The sequence below is a fragment of the Ostrinia furnacalis genome, unplaced genomic scaffold (assembly GCF_004193835.3).
Source record: "Ostrinia furnacalis isolate ACB-3 unplaced genomic scaffold, ASM419383v2 OfSCF0067, whole genome shotgun sequence".
Classification (NCBI taxonomy): Eukaryota; Metazoa; Arthropoda; class Insecta; order Lepidoptera; family Crambidae; genus Ostrinia; species Ostrinia furnacalis.
In genome coordinates, this window is record NW_021130306.1 from 529,776 (window position 1) to 544,861 (window position 15,086).

The 15,086-nt window shown below is 37.8% G+C and overlaps 4 protein-coding genes across 7 annotated transcripts; 2 read left to right on the forward strand and 2 right to left on the reverse strand.

The window, feature by feature from the left end:
- Positions 1 to 805: 805 nt before the first annotated feature.
- On the reverse strand, positions 806 to 1,459 carry LOC114362426 (putative peptidyl-tRNA hydrolase PTRHD1). The gene is made up of 2 exons (XM_028317871.1): positions 1,125 to 1,459; positions 806 to 1,016 (listed from the first exon to the last, which is right to left on the reverse strand). The coding sequence occupies exons 1-2, from the start codon at positions 1,308 to 1,310 to the stop codon at positions 822 to 824; spliced, it is 381 nt and encodes a 126-aa protein (XP_028173672.1). The 5' UTR covers positions 1,311 to 1,459; the 3' UTR covers positions 806 to 821.
- A 1,787-nt stretch (positions 1,460 to 3,246) lies between these two features.
- On the forward strand, positions 3,247 to 9,388 carry stck (LIM zinc finger domain containing stck). 4 transcript variants are annotated; one of them, XM_028317563.1, is made up of 10 exons: positions 3,247 to 3,431; positions 3,563 to 3,623; positions 4,431 to 4,544; positions 4,697 to 4,809; positions 5,336 to 5,528; positions 6,105 to 6,246; positions 7,068 to 7,184; positions 7,755 to 7,896; positions 8,374 to 8,458; positions 8,683 to 9,388. In XM_028317563.1, exons 2-10 carry the CDS (start codon positions 3,616 to 3,618, stop codon positions 8,789 to 8,791), a joined length of 1,023 nt encoding a protein of 340 aa, XP_028173364.1. In that variant the 5' UTR covers positions 3,247 to 3,431; positions 3,563 to 3,615; the 3' UTR covers positions 8,792 to 9,388. The 4 variants fall into 4 exon arrangements, 3 of the variants coding, with proteins under 3 accessions (XP_028173364.1, XP_028173259.1, XP_028173435.1); XR_003656661.1 differs by having other exon boundaries at positions 3,248 to 3,431; positions 8,374 to 8,642; positions 8,897 to 9,388; XM_028317458.1 differs by having other exon boundaries at positions 3,248 to 3,431; positions 8,374 to 9,388.
- Positions 9,389 to 10,830: 1,442 nt separating this feature from the next.
- On the reverse strand, positions 10,831 to 13,422 carry ATP6AP2 (ATPase H(+)-transporting accessory protein 2). Its single transcript, XM_028317345.1, has 8 exons — positions 13,297 to 13,422; positions 13,090 to 13,220; positions 12,909 to 13,007; positions 12,686 to 12,829; positions 12,448 to 12,588; positions 12,049 to 12,172; positions 11,611 to 11,747; positions 10,831 to 11,527 (listed from the first exon to the last, which is right to left on the reverse strand). The coding sequence occupies exons 1-8, from the start codon at positions 13,376 to 13,378 to the stop codon at positions 11,342 to 11,344; spliced, it is 1,044 nt and encodes a 347-aa protein (XP_028173146.1). The 5' UTR covers positions 13,379 to 13,422; the 3' UTR covers positions 10,831 to 11,341.
- A 114-nt stretch (positions 13,423 to 13,536) lies between these two features.
- On the forward strand, positions 13,537 to 14,788 carry LOC114362352 (protein-lysine methyltransferase METTL21D). The gene is made up of 3 exons (XM_028317762.1): positions 13,537 to 14,009; positions 14,086 to 14,281; positions 14,396 to 14,788. Exons 1-3 carry the CDS (start codon positions 13,753 to 13,755, stop codon positions 14,624 to 14,626), a joined length of 684 nt encoding a protein of 227 aa, XP_028173563.1. The 5' UTR covers positions 13,537 to 13,752; the 3' UTR covers positions 14,627 to 14,788.
- The last annotated feature ends 298 nt before the right edge of the window (positions 14,789 to 15,086 follow it).

Genomic DNA, 15,086 nt, shown 5'->3' on the forward strand with positions numbered 1-15,086 from the left:
TGTCTCTCATGATCACTAACTGCAGAACGTTCTTTTTCAACATTAAAACGTATTAAAAATGAATTAAGGAACACGATGGGACAAGAACGTCTTAATCATCTTACTTTGTTGAATATAGAGCATGATTTGCTTAAAGAAGTTGATATTGAAAGTGTTATCTCTAAATTTTCCCACATTAAATCAAGAAAAGTTCATTTGTAACAGTTTTGATTTATTTAATACCCTAAACTTGAGAACCTAAAGCAAACCAAGGGCCCCTTGATAGAAATTTGCTACAGGCCCCGCGCTGGCTTAATCCGGCACTGCCAACAGTGAGTGCGCGATAGGTTGGTCAAAGCCATAATCGTCGCGCATTCGGTTCCAGGTTCGATTTCTAACAGCGCGCGCGCACTAGCGACTTTTGTCTTCGTGACAGGTGTCTCTCTTTTTCTCTTTAAAAAGGTGTAAAAGAAACAGATTTATATTAGCTCGGATAATCTGCCACGGCGACAAAAAAATCACCCGTGCGCGCGCCTTTATACTGTGGATTACTTATAAAATCTTTCATACTGTTTTTTCGGTTAAAAGAGAATCTGTCTGCTTGCAATCCGTACCTGAGCGTGCACACCGAAATTGGTGCTTGTTCATCTCTCAGAGTTTAAAATTGGCTTGATTTGATTGGCCTGATTGAGGATTAATTAATTTACAAAAGGCGAACAACGTAATGCCGTGTGGCATTCTCTACCAGTTAAACTTTAGGCCAAACAGAAGATGAAAAAACAAGGGACTGGATAAACAGGAGCTAATCTAATTGAAAAGAAACATGTGAACATAATAATTTACTATCCTTTAATGCTTTCCATTGTAGCTTTGTACAATTTAAATTTCCCTACATATTTTTTTAGCTCTTCCTTAGGATAGGGTTTGATTGCTAAGCATGTAGGAATATTCTCAGGCTGCTCAATCCACAGTTTATGTGCAATAGAGTTTTCTTCTAACTTAGCTGCTACTTTCTTCAGTGATTCCTCATTAGGGACCTGAAAATAAAAGTAAACAGTTGTTATCTTTTTATAGTCTTATTGAACATCTGTTAGTACAAAAAAGCATCTAAAGGAAGAGCTTAGGGTCTGTAGATAATAACTTACTTCCAAGACCACTTTATGCATATTATCTAAATCGTTCAAATACTGAATTGTACATTCATCGTCCCTGTGTAAATGCAGCACAGCTGTTGATGCATGGCAGGCCTGTGCCACCAAGGCTCCAATGGACCAACCCAGTTCCTTCAGGAGATCACTTCGAAGTAAAACATACTGAACTATGTTAGACATTTTTAATATCTTATTACAAATGTACTAAAAGTAACACCTATACAGTAGTTTACATTCTAAAATATTTACAAATTACAATTCAATTTGAATTTTTAGGTTAGATTTTTATTTATTTTCTGATTGTGACAGTGACAAGTTTGCCTGACGTTTTTGACACATATATTTTTTTTTAAATCGTAATTCGCAGACCGGACCCAACTCAAAAGCGCCAATGCTTTCCAGTGAGTGTAAACCGACTGTAAATGAAGGCAGAAGAAGGCATTTTTCAAGATCATTGGCCGACACCATGAAACTAAAGATAAAAATGGAGGGCAAACTTGGAACAAAAACTTGAGTCAAATACCTACTTATATCTATCTCGCTCTCTGTGGCCCTACCTCTCTTTTTAGTGTGAACTGTAGTATTGCTATCTTATCTTCTTATTTAAATCTCCTTGTAAATTCTTCGAAATAGCCAATTCACTAACCAAATCAGAAGTTAAACAAATAAATAATTAATATTTGAAACTAAGATTACCTAGTTAAATAAAAAATCACAAAATTGTCGGCCATTTTAAGCTTAATGTGTTGGCGAATCAGGGAATTACAATCCCAATTCCTGGGGAATCGGTACCATGTGGCAACATCGGCCCAATCCGGCCCATCATGGCGGTTGTTTACTATTTTGTTTATTATGCAGTTAATTTCGTTTGAGATTGTTTACAGGAAATATTCATTGTTTTATCACAAGAAATGGTGCAAAATTTTGTAGTGCGTGGTTGCGGTAGTACGTGGTGTCCTGGAAGTGACATAAGATTCCACGCGTAAGTGTTTATTTCGTGATTTCCGACATTGGATCATTGTAAACATTTTTCACATTTTTTACAGTAATTTCTTCCTAAAACGTTTTACCAGTATTTACACTTATCATTTTTAATGATACCTATGTCAAGAAATAAAGATTTTACATTGAGTTTCATTGAATTTGAGCAAATTTATATTTTTTGTTTATTTAGAAAGAGAGAGTCTGCCCACAGAGAGCGAGATAGTGATACGTAGTTTGTGCTTCAAGTAGGTATTCGGAGTGTGGCCTCCATTTTTGTTTAAAAGTAAACGACGTTTATTTAAAAAAATACTTTTTGGTTTTTGTGATTTTTTCTCAATATTTCTATTTTTTTGTATGAAAAGGCAAAAAGTTTGTTCTAGAAACGAATTCGCTATCCTTTAATTATCCGAAAATGACACCACACTTGCCCTAATACCTATAGGTTTGAAGATATGGGCCTTAAAGTGAAGCGCGGCAGAAGGAAACTTGCCCCCCCTCCCCCTGCTACCACAGGGGGGGCTCCTGATGTCTACCGACGGAAATCTACTCAGGAGCACCCAAAGAACAACTGGTGCAAAAATGAGCCTTCTATACCAAAGTGGAGGGGTCTCCATACAAATCATTGCACTAAATTCCCTACTATATCGGAATTAATTAATTTTTGAATCGAGTCACACGATATCATTCGATGACTTTGCGAATGCAGTACGATGATACGATTACTTTTACGTTGCGGCAATCACTAAAATTCGCTAAAATGACACTAATGACGTTTAAAAAGTGGCACGCTCGGCTTCATACAAATTTTGACACATGCTGCATCTATCCTTATCTGTGAGGCAGAAGAAGGCATTTTTCAGGATCATTGGCCGACACGTCTAGTATGATTTTGTAACAACTACTCTAAAATGAAATTACGCCACAATCCTTGTTTTGTCTGGACAAGGGACAAGATCGCTTCTAGTAGTTCTAGTCTAGTCCGCCTTAAAACCGCCTTTTTGTATGGTTACAGTTGTTGTGAAACAAAGAGTGTTTATCTTTTTATAACATCTTCGAGACCGTCACAGTCTGTCAGTGTCACATGTCTGTCAAGTCTGTCAATGTCAACCAACACCACATCACAATCTGTCATACTTGTCAGTCTGCTGTCAGTCTCGTCTCATCTTGTTTCTTTGATTTTTTTGTTGTGTATTTATTTTTGATTTATAATCATAATTAAATTATACATTGGTTACACAGCTATTTATCGTGTCACCGATATTCCTATAAGTGCTAAACTTCAGTGCTACACATATCTACAAATCCACAGTGATCACGGTAAGTCCTAAGCCCGATTACTCATAAACTTCCATGGTGAACTCGTTCTATTTTGGTTAGCATTACATCATTGGGCGCTCCATAAGATCTTGGATTCCTTCATTGACTCAGAATATTCTTCTTTTTGACAGAAAAGCTATTGGTGTTCGAGTTATTGTAAAATAGTTTTTATAAGACAGTGAAAATGCCAGGGTAAGAAACATCTGGTAGTGAGGGAGTGGCTAACCTAAATACTTACAAAGATCGCCCATTAGCACCTACACATTTCCATTGCCCACAATGCCAACTGACAATATTTATCTGGCTTTAAATATTTACTACTGACCTTTATTTACTTTACTGTTTTGATTCTATCAATCTTGTGATAATGTTGATGTATTTGCTTTTTGATTAGGTATATTACTTGTGTCCTTGTATTTATCTTTGATATACTACATTATGTTATGTACTCTATTAAAATGCAGAAACTGTGAAATAACTAATAGTTAAAGATGAGATTGATTTATAAAACTGCATAGACTCAAGGTTTAACATCATAAAATACTACTTATGTTTTCAATACCTCCTAAAAATCAATCCTTGACATTGATTTCAACATACTTAATGTTTTGAACAATACAAAACTACTTATAGACTACTATGATAGTAAATTTTATTGATATTAAAGTATTAAAATAGCAGGTTTCAGCCTTGAAAATTGTTTATAAGTCAACTTCCCACATTTACAATGCTTGTTTTTAAGCAAATTAGATCTTTTTTTGCTTATCTCTATTGTGTATTTTCAATGTTTAATGAGATTTGTTTTAATTTAATACATTCAAAGTAATAACTAACAAGCTTATTCAGATAGCAAACAGATTCAGTAGGCTTTGTAACAATAACAGGTAAAATTCATTTTCCTTAAAATTCACTCAACTACATCATCACTATTAATACTAAACTGACCTGTGATTCAAATTTTTGTGTAGAATGAAACAATAGTGTTTTTTTTTATTCCAGCATTGCAACCATGTCCCTTGACAATATGTTTTGCACCCGCTGTGGTGAAGGTTTTGAGACCAATAAAAAGATCGTCAACTCCAATGGAGAACTCTGGCATACCAACTGTTTTGTGTAAGTATATCACTCAATTTTGTATACGTAATTAAAATGATAGCGTCATGATTAAATTGTTCGTTATTCAACATTATTAATGGGTTCACTACTTGCCTATGTATTTGATGAGATGCTTTTAATACAAAATAATGTTTTTGTTTTGAATACAGATGCGCCCAATGCTTCAGAGTGTTTCCAGAGGGTATTTTTTACGAGTTCGAAGGCCGCAAGTATTGTGAACGTGATTTCCAGGTGCTATTTGCTCCATGCTGCGGAAAATGTGGTATGTAAAAAATTGATATTTGATAAACATAATCCCCCTTACTAATAAAACTTACACGTTCGTTGAACAGTGTTTTAAAGTGACGTTTAGTATGAAAATGTCATTTTAAAACAGTGTTTAACAACTGTGTAACTTTTTATTAGTAAGGGAGAAAATGTTTGGTTTTAGTGTTAGCCCAGTTTTTTTTAACATATCAGCTTATGATTAGACTCTGTTATATGTGAATTCGACTCAGTAACATGATAAGTTACTGTATCTAAGACCGACTGACTAGTAGTTGCCGATTCCATAGGTTATGACGTCGGTTCTACGAGTAATGAGTATAGTGAATCAACGATCTGGTCAGGTGAATCACCTGGATGAAAGGCAGCATAAGACTGTTTTTGTAGAAATCTTTGCGAAAGGCCTTTATCCAGCAGTTGTATTCAAGTAAACAAAAGATCTAACCAAGCATTTATCCTAGAAAGACCTTTGTCCAGCAGTTGAATTGAAGCAAACAAACAGTCTAACCAAGTACTTTTACTAGGCGAGTTCATCATCGGTCGCGTGATCAAAGCGATGAACGCTAACTGGCACCCTGCCTGCTTCCGTTGCGAGGAGTGCAATGTGGAACTAGCAGACGCCGGCTTCATCAAGCACGGCGGTCGCGCTCTGTGCCACGGCTGCAACGCGCGAATCAAGACCGACGGCCTGCAGAACTATATGTGCCATAAGTGCCAGTGAGTATCCAAAATAGCCTTTTAAATAGCGCTTCTAAGAACGTCGCAGATTTATCTACCCGGTAAGGGATCGTAACCGTATCAACTAGAGGCGGTCAGTATTCTTTGTATGAAACTCCATACTGCAAGTACTGCAACTCACACTTATCCGCACCTGCACCCACCGTAACACAGACAGCGCGTGAAAGGCGATGACAGCTCGCGAAAGGCGATACGGTGTTGATCCCTTTCTGAGATAATAAGTATGTTAAGAGCTTTGTCCACTGGCTAGGAGGGACATATAAAGCTCTTTTAAAAGCAGTCTTACCATACCACTTCTACACAACTTATACTAAGGCAACTCGTGTTATCATTAGCTAGTGTACCGAAGAATATTGCTCTAGCTGAGAGGAGTGGAGCATGGAGCTGACGCGCGTTTGTCTTACTGATCTTTAGGGATATTTTGAGGTACCTACGTCTCAATACTGCCAGTAGTGGAATTTGTGGGACTTTTTGGAATAGGACAGATAGCCGATTTTATCTTAAATAGTGATTTGTCAGATAAATAAACATTCTCTCTCTCTTTCTTTCTAACAGTGGCGTGATCGACGGCGAGCCGCTGCGCTACCGAGGCGAGGTGTATCACGGGTACCACTTCACGTGCGCCACGTGCGGCGTCGAGCTCGACAACACCGCGCGCGAGGTCAAGCACCGCCCCGGGTACGCTGCCAACGACGTGGTGAGTGCTGAGCTGGCAGGCTGACGTCACAGTGACGTCATGACGCGCGTCGCGGCAAGTGTACCACGGGTACCACTTCACGTGCGCCACGTGCGGTGTCGAGCTCGACCACACCGCCCGCGAGGTCAAGCACCGCCCCGGGTACGCTGCCAACGACGTGGTAAGTGCTGAGCTGGCAGGCTGACGTCACAGTGACGTCATGACGCGGCGAGGTGTACCACGGGTATCACTTCACGTGCGCCACGTGCGGCGTCGAGCTCGACCACACCGCGCGCGAGGTCAAGCACCGCCCCGGGTACGCTGCCAACGACGTGGTGAGTGCTGAGCTGGCAGGCTGACGTCACAGTGACGTCATGACGCGGCGCGGTGTCCCACGGGTACCACTTCACGTGCGCCACGTGCGGCGTCGAGCTCGACCACACCGCGCGCGAGGTCAAGCACCGCCCCGGGTACGCTGCCAACGACGTGGTGAGTGCTGAGCTGGCAGGCTGACGTCAGTGACGTCATGACGCGCCGCGGCAAGTGTACCACTTCACGTGCGGCGTCGAGCTCGACCTTGCGTGCGTCACGTTCGGTTTGCAACTACCCTCATCTTCATTTCCAAGGCACGAAGATTACCTTAAAAGCAAGGTCTCTTTCGTGTATGAGTTTCAATAAGAACTCGACAAGAAATTAATATTATGATAGGGTCCCATTATGAGTGGCGAAGCGTGCGACACCTTTTGTTTTGGATTTTTTTGTCGATAAAGTTTAACATGCAACACGTGGGTGGGTAAAGTATCGAAAATCCGATCCCTTACTAATAATGTTGTCCATTCCAGAACAATCTATTCTGCCTCCGCTGCCACGACAAGATGGGTATACCGATCTGCGGCGCTTGCCGCCGTCCCATCGAGGAGAGAATCGTAACTGCCCTTGGCAAGCATTGGCATGTGGAGGTAAGTGAACTAAATATTCAAATAAATTAATTAACATAACTTCAAAACTAGAAAATAATATTACATTTTATTGTTCATATCTAGTCTGTGGTGTAATCATGTTGGTGATTTTAGTTGTTGGGTTGGGTAGTCTACTCGTGCCTAGGACACGAAGCGAAAATGTTACAACCGATCGATTTTTGTCTCGATCAACGTCAACAATACGTGGTGTAAAACATGAATGTCGTAATTCAATAAAAATGTGTGTTCGTACAGTTAGAAGCCAGTCAATGTCTAAACATTGGTGATTATGACCCAACATTCATACAAGCCGTTCAGAAATTCGTCATTATAGTAATAGCTCAACTATACCAATTAGTAATTATTACTCTAACCCCCTTACTAATAAAAAGTTACACAGTTGTTGAACACTGTTTTAAAATGACATTTCCATACCAAACGTCACTTTAAAACACTGTTCAACGAGCGTATAAGTTTTATTAGTATATAAATATCTTTGGACAATTTCACACAGCGCCATCTACTAGCCAAGTCAAGTAAGCAACTAATATGCCTGTGTAATGTTTCCAGCACTTCGTTTGCGCCAAGTGCGAGAAGCCTTTCCACGGCCACCGCCACTACGAGAAGAAAGGGCTGGCCTACTGCGAGCAGCACTACCATCAGCTCTTCGGAAACCTGTGCTATGTCTGCAACCAAGTCATTGCTGGTGATGGTAAGTCTTCGCTTTTGTAAAATAATTACCGTTAGTCAAAAGAAACTCATTTTAGTTTTAATAACCTTGGGGGGCCAACACCAGCCCCCCTAGACAAATTGCACTTTTTGATCGAATCGAAAATCGAATCCGTCATAAGTCCATATAAATAAGGCCTTTCGACTGGTTTGCGATTATAATGTGCACTTTGTCTAGACCCACAGAAGTCTTCCCGATCTGAATGTGAAAAAAAAAAACGTGTAACGTTATTTATTTGTTGTGTCATCATTACTGCAAGACGGCCCTCTAATTTACCAGAGGTAAAAGGAAAGATTTGGTTGATTAGCCAGATTGATAGGAGAGGCCTTAAGTTCGCATAAAAAAAATCTCTTTTTCCCCCTCTTACGACATCCACAGAAGAGTGTGGTCCTGTTTGGTAGGACAGTTCAGTGTAAGCCATCTATATTTGTCACGTTTCATAATCTTAACTTTTTCTAGTGTTCACGGCTCTGAACAAGGCGTGGTGCGTGCACCACTTCGCGTGCGCGGTCTGCGACGCGCCTCTCAGCACGCGCAGCAAGTTCTACGAGTACGACGAGCGGCCCGCCTGCCGCCGCTGCTACGAGCGTCTGCCTTCCGAACTACGCCGCCGTCTGCGCCGTGCGCATAACTATACACTAAAACGCAATTAGACGATTGTCAATTGTTCCGCGTCAAAAAAAACTAATCTTGCATTAAAACGTCACAACCCTATAGCCGCCTAACTAGTGCCGTAGTGCTAGCGGTGCGTCGTAGCGTTGGCAAGTCCTACGAGTACGACGAGCGGCCCGCCTGCCGCCGCTGCTACGAGCGTCTGCCTTCCGAACTACGCCGCCGTCTGCGCCGCGCGCATAACTATACACTAAAACGCAACTAACTGGCTGGTTAGGTTATTTACTCCACGTCAAAAAAAACTAAACTCCGCCGCGCATTCACTGTTATTATGTAGAACGTCACAACCCTACAAGTATAGTCTCCTAAAGTGCCGTAGTGTAAGCGTTGCGTCGCAGTGCGTCAAGTTCTACGAGTACGATGAGTGGCCCGCCTGCCGCCGCTTCTACGAGCGTAACGCAAACGCAACTAACTGGCTGGTTGTGAACGATTGTATTTTCTTTTTCTCCGTGTCAAAAAAAGTTAAAAGATCCGCGCGTTAATAACCGATAACTGCCCGAAAACAAAAAAAAAACCTATAACGTCCCTGTATGCACTATATGCGTAGTGACTTATGGAGGAAAAATTATGGAACTCGGCCGCGATAAAATTAGTATAGGACATGTAATGACTAACTAAAAGTAACCAACATAGCGTGCAGAACTGCCAAATTAAATGGCAGTGGGCGCGACTCGCTCGCTGAGTAAACATACTTTAGCAACGCTGCACGATAAAAGTGCCTTAGTGCTAGCAGTGCTTTCCCGGTGCCTAGAATCCTTGCAAAGGACAACAATGTGTGCACTGCACCAATCCAAGTTGACAATATTTAGGAAAAAAGCCAACTGTCAAGTTAAATGATCTGCCTCTTTATACAAACCTATATTTATAAATCAAAGAATATGAATTATAATTCCATATACAGGGTGTTACTTTGCATTCTTGCCATATTTACAGAGGTGACTATATTACTGATACTGATCACAAATCCGTTAAAAAATAATGCCCGAAAAAAATTTTTTTTAATCTTGAGTATTTTATTTTATCGACAATCTGTTAAACACATCACTAATTATCGTAACGCATGCACATCACTTGTTGGCGATGGCGATGAAGACTTTTTTACTTTTATATCTTTTGCAATCTATTGTCTTTAAAATGTCTTTTTGACACTGAGAAATCCATCAATCACAAATCACGTTATAAATTATACAAAAATGTCTGAAGTGTATTCAAACAACGAATTTAATCAAAATGGTGCCTGGAGTGTCTGCAAGACGTCTTAGACGAAATGGTTGATGACGTACCCTTAGCGTTACACCAAATGTTCTACTAGCAGCAGGATGGTGCTCCCCCACAATAAGGACGTCAAGTGCGCGAATAATACGTTTGGTGAACAGTGGATTGGACGAGTGGTCCAGTAGCTTGACCACCACGATCCTCGGACCTGACANTGACAATATTTAGGAAAAAAGCCAACTGTCAAGTTAAATGATCTGCCTCTTTATACAAACCTATATTTATAAATCAAAGAATATGAATTATAATTCCATATATTACATTTCTAACTTTTATAATATACATTTACGTTTAATGTTAAAATGACACAAATTTAAATCTAGCTGTAAGTGTATTTCTTAAAATAATAATGCGCCTCAAGTGCCTAGATATAAAAAATGCTATTGCCGCAAGCTCGGACTTAACAATAGCGATATGTATTAAAAGTTGAAATGCCTATGCTATAAGGAAAACTAAAAAATACTATTGATATACTTTATTGTTTAGATGTGTGCCTAAACTGAATAAGATGGGCCCGTATTACGAAACGACGTTTAAAGCTTAATATTGAAACCTAAGCATTCTGTATTGTTTTAAATTATTGAGATGTAACAAAACTGGTTTGATCTGTGGTTGACAATTTTTAGCGCCCGTTTTGTAATACTTTATTTTATGAACTAATTAATTATATTTTTTGTTAATGAATACTTTAATTAGTTTATTAATGGAATAATTTAGTAACTAAAAGTATGTGTATTTAACCATTAAAATTGCCATATTGGTTTTAATAAAAATTGTATTTACTAAAACGCATTTTACTGAAAAACTACAACTAAATAAATATCCCGTCCACAAGAATAAATTTTAATGTCAAGTAATGTTTTGTAACAATTAATAAATTAAAAATATCCATTTAGCTAAATGAAATTCAAAAACCAGGTACAAAAAAAATATTAAGGTCATGATGATGATATAAATAAAGAACTAATATTACAGTGGGAATGTTTATTAGATTTATTTGCTTATCTGAATTATTTCTGAACATTAATTCCAACAGTAATTAAAACAGTACATAATACTGAAATACATTAAAAGCCGTAAGTCAATGAGTAGGGTTGCACATAAACATTGATTATTATTTTTATATCGATTTAATCCATACTAACACATCACTTGCAACACTACATAATAATATTTTACAGAAGGTCGTATTGTACTCCATTACGTAAACTATACAGTAAACTTAGTAACACTTATGTACAATAACTGCAAATAAATATAAACTGCTCATACATTTTCAACAAATCACATTACAACTAATTATTTTTACAGTGTCTATTCAAACATTGTGGCTGTGACTCTAATCTGAATAAAACAATGTTTTAAAGACAAGTTAATTACTGCTTACAGTAAAATCTCCTAGGTGTTCATTTCAGGATCATATTCACAAGTGTGATCAGAACACATAAAAGTTCTGTGTGAGCTTCACAAACTAATTAATTTAGTTGTCTTTCTTCATCCTCGTGCTCGTCATACGGTAGATAATGGAGTCCCTGCCAGGGTCCATATCCATGATAGCATAGACAATGGCGATCAGAGTGAAGGAGAACACAACTCCGAACCACAGGATGATGTTGAAAATGGCGGAGTAATCTGAAGTGTATTTGTCGCTGCTGAAGCTCTGAGTCTGCAAGAAGATTAGACATTGTGAACAGAGAAGAAAAAAATGGTAATACTATTGCACAGCTATTAGTTTTACAAAAAACTTACATCTTTCAATTTTCCTTCATTGCTAACTGATCGGGTAACACGGCGGCTGTGAATGACATCTGTAGTCACAGCAGTTACCAGTACAGATCCATCGTATGCCTTCACAAAGGCATTGCTCAAATCTTCCAGCACATCACCTGAAATAAATTTTAGATATTTTATATTTATCTATACCACAATTTCACTAAAATCTGTAGTTTATGGTAACTTTCTCATAAATATTAATTTATTAACTTAAATAGAGTAACACAGGTCTCAATGTGTCACATATTATGTTGATATGTTACATTATGTACTCAAGGCTTGATGTTTCGGCAGAAACACCTAATAAAGACCCGTATTTCTCTTTTTTAGTTGAAAGGGAATGCAAAAGTTTAAAATCTTATATTTATTAACTTTTTTGAGCTATAGCTTATTGCTAGGAATTTTAATACATACCCAAAAGCTTCTTAGCCTCCTTAGCTTGCAGAGAGTTAGGTCCATGGTAGTCAGATAAAGCATGGAGGGAACGGAATCTGAAGTTGTAGAAGTCAACAATGTTGTCGGGGCTCAATGACCGAACCTGAAATTATAATAAAAATCGTTGTTATACTCAAACTTAGTAAAGATTAAAGCCGCCCGCGACTTAATACACGTGGATTCCGTTTTACCCCCTTAGGGGTGGAGTTTCGTAAAATCGGTTCTTAGTGAGCACCTATGTTCTAAAAGGAACCTCCATGAAAAATGTGAGACTCCTAGCAATTGTAGTTTCTAAGATTTTGTGATAGTGAGTCTGTCAATCAGTACCTTTCGCTTTTATATATATCGATAATGTCAAATATTAGTACACAATCTTACCTGGTTGGCAATAGTTTTTAAAGCCTCCAATTCAGTAAGGAACTGGTAGTCTTCTTCAACAGAGTACTTCAAGTGTTGCAAAGATACTTTTGTAACCTTTGGTGGAGTGATTTCTCCAAATATGTCAGCCCTGGATGTTAACTGAAAGATAAATCATTTCAATTTTATATATTAGCTCATATTTTAATAATAATTACATACCTACACTTAAATTGTTAACAGGGTGTNTGATAATCACCTGATCAGTGTCTGAAAGATCAATCTTGACAAGTTTGTTGCCACCATTGGTAAATCTCTGGTTGATCCTGTGTTTCACGGCTTCAAATGTGTCAGGCTCATACTCGTCAACTGTAAGTGGGTATACCTTTGACTTCAACCCAGCCTGTAAGGATTTTTAAATTATTATAACTTGATATACACTTATACATAATGATCATGTTTATTGAATGAAATAAACTTACATCATTTCCAAGGCTGGAAACTCCATCAATGTAGACCTCTACTGCAGCCTCAGGGGTGTTGAATGGGTCTACAATTGAAAGCCCATCCCAGTCAGAGTTCTGCAAGTGAATTATTGGTTTTATATGATGGTAACTAACAAAGAAACATTGCAAGTATTCATATCATTAAAATTGTTTGTACCTCTTCCACGGACAGTCCAAGGGAAGCGGAGAAAACCTCTTTCAGGCCACTCTCAAGGGTCTTGCTAGATCCTGAGAACTTCAGGGATTTCGGGCTGTGCAAGACAGCCAATTCCCCCGAGGCATTGGAGCCTTAAAATATATATAAATACGTTAACAAACAACTAAACAACGTAAATACTAGTTCAAAACGTGTAAATGTACTTACCAATTACTGATAAAACAAGAGTTATCCAAAAAAGAGCCATTGTCACAGCCATTTTGTTCGAAAATAGATGATCGACTGTCATATGATCACAGTCTTGCTATACGAAATAATTAGAAGCTCATCTGTGTCTATGGAAAATGTGTGAAATCTCAATGCAACGATTGGTATTCCTCCATGTATTTCTGCTGTGTATTTCTGAACGAATAGTTTTGACATTGACATATTTACGGTATTGATTACTGAAATATCCTTATAATTTAAAAAGCTTCTGTTAAAACTGTGTCTGTTTCACTTTTCATTGGCTAGTAGTAGTAGAGAAAAAGAGACAACAACAAATTTCCTTATATTTTGAGAACTTCCAAATCCCGCATTTTAATCTAATGTTTACAAAATTTTGGTTATTTTTATGAGCATCGAATTGGCTATTTTGTAAAATTTAGGAACAATTTGGGAAAGATGTCACACAGAAGATCGAGTTTCCAAGCCAACGATTTGTTTCCCAGGGAAATAGATATTGAGATATGTTTGAAAACATTGAAAATCTATCAAAAAATGGAAGGTGATGTAAACTGTGTTGTTTGGGATGCTTCTTTGGTGTTGGCGAAGTATCTTGAAACAATGTGTCAGCATAAACCTGATTTCTTAAGTGGCATAAAAGTATTAGAACTTGGATCAGGTCTTGGAGTTGTTGGACTGACAGCTGCTACCTTAGGGTAAGTTACAATAATCCTACAAATTTGAATCACACTGATGTTATTAGGTACCACCAACCTCTTTTTCCTTTTCTAGGGCTCAGGTCACACTTACAGATTTGCCAGAAGCATTGCCACTGTTACGGCTCAACATAAATGAAAACAAGACAAAAATTGGCAGCATGGGTGGATATGCCACAGCTGAATCCCTTGTATGGGGAGATAGTACATCAGAAATACTGAAAAAAGAGTTTGACATGATTGTTATGGCTGATTGTGTTTATTATGAGGAGGTAAACTACTAATATCATAATTCAAACTGTGACTGGTAGAGAATGCCACCCAGTATTAAGTTGGCAAAAATAATAATATTATTTTAAATTCATAAATATAATTTTCTATTACAGGCTATAGATCCTCTTGTTCAAACACTACAGAGTCTCAACAACACCATGTCAAAGAAGCCTACAATATATTTGACCCAGGAAATGAGAGATTCTGTTATACAAAAAGGTTTATGGGACACATTTTATGAGAAACTGACAGATAATTTCAATGTTGAGAAGATCCCAGAAGAACAACAACATGCTAATTATAGAAGTTCTGATATTACATTGTTAAGGATAAATAAGAAATAACTACATTTTGTAACATAAGCTCAAAGCTATATTTATAAATCATTTTTAATTCCATTTTTAATCTCTTATAGTGAGAAGTTGACAAACAAAATAGCACAATAATTGCATTTAATTATAATGTAATAAATATTTTTAAGAATAAATAATAAAATCGCTTTTTCGCCACTATGTAAGTAATTTTTATTTAGTGTTTTCATGTATTAAGCTGAAACTCCTGTTACAGTTTAAAGTTTTACCATATCGCCATCTTCTATGTTTAGATTCATAGGAGTATTACCATAATTATTACTAGAAATTCCTTATTAGTCTAGTCGTTATTTATATTAATCGACCGTGGCGCATGGAGACAATATTTACGATTTTTTTTATTTCATAAAGGTATTTCTCTACCCTTGGCCAGCCGGGCTAGGATGCACGCCGTGATACAACCTTATCGATTATATTAACGATAAACGTTAAT

Excerpts from the sequence above, each read along its gene's own strand:
- LOC114362426 (XM_028317871.1), bottom strand. The coding sequence starts at position 1,310 with ATGTCTAACATAGTTCAGTATGTTTTACTTCGAAGTGATCTCCTGAAG. Across the intron at positions 1,017-1,124 it reads TGCATAAAGTGGTCTTGGAA|GTCCCTAATGAGGAATCACT; the intron begins GTAAGTTATTAT and ends TTTTATTTTCAG.
- stck (XM_028317563.1), top strand. Across the intron at positions 4,810-5,335 it reads TCCATGCTGCGGAAAATGTG|GCGAGTTCATCATCGGTCGC; the intron begins GTATGTAAAAAA and ends TACTTTTACTAG. Across the intron at positions 5,529-6,104 it reads TATATGTGCCATAAGTGCCA|TGGCGTGATCGACGGCGAGC; the intron begins GTGAGTATCCAA and ends TCTTTCTAACAG.
- ATP6AP2 (XM_028317345.1), bottom strand. The coding sequence starts at position 13,378 with ATGACAGTCGATCATCTATTTTCGAACAAAATGGCTGTGACAATGGCT. Across the intron at positions 13,221-13,296 it reads TCTTGTTTTATCAGTAATTG|GCTCCAATGCCTCGGGGGAA; the intron begins GTAAGTACATTT and ends ATATATTTTAAG. Across the intron at positions 12,830-12,908 it reads TTTCCAGCCTTGGAAATGAT|GCTGGGTTGAAGTCAAAGGT; the intron begins GTAAGTTTATTT and ends AAATCCTTACAG.
- LOC114362352 (XM_028317762.1), top strand. The coding sequence starts at position 13,753 with ATGTCACACAGAAGATCGAGTTTCCAAGCCAACGATTTGTTTCCCAGG. Across the intron at positions 14,010-14,085 it reads CTGACAGCTGCTACCTTAGG|GGCTCAGGTCACACTTACAG; the intron begins GTAAGTTACAAT and ends TTCCTTTTCTAG. Across the intron at positions 14,282-14,395 it reads ATTGTGTTTATTATGAGGAG|GCTATAGATCCTCTTGTTCA; the intron begins GTAAACTACTAA and ends TTTCTATTACAG.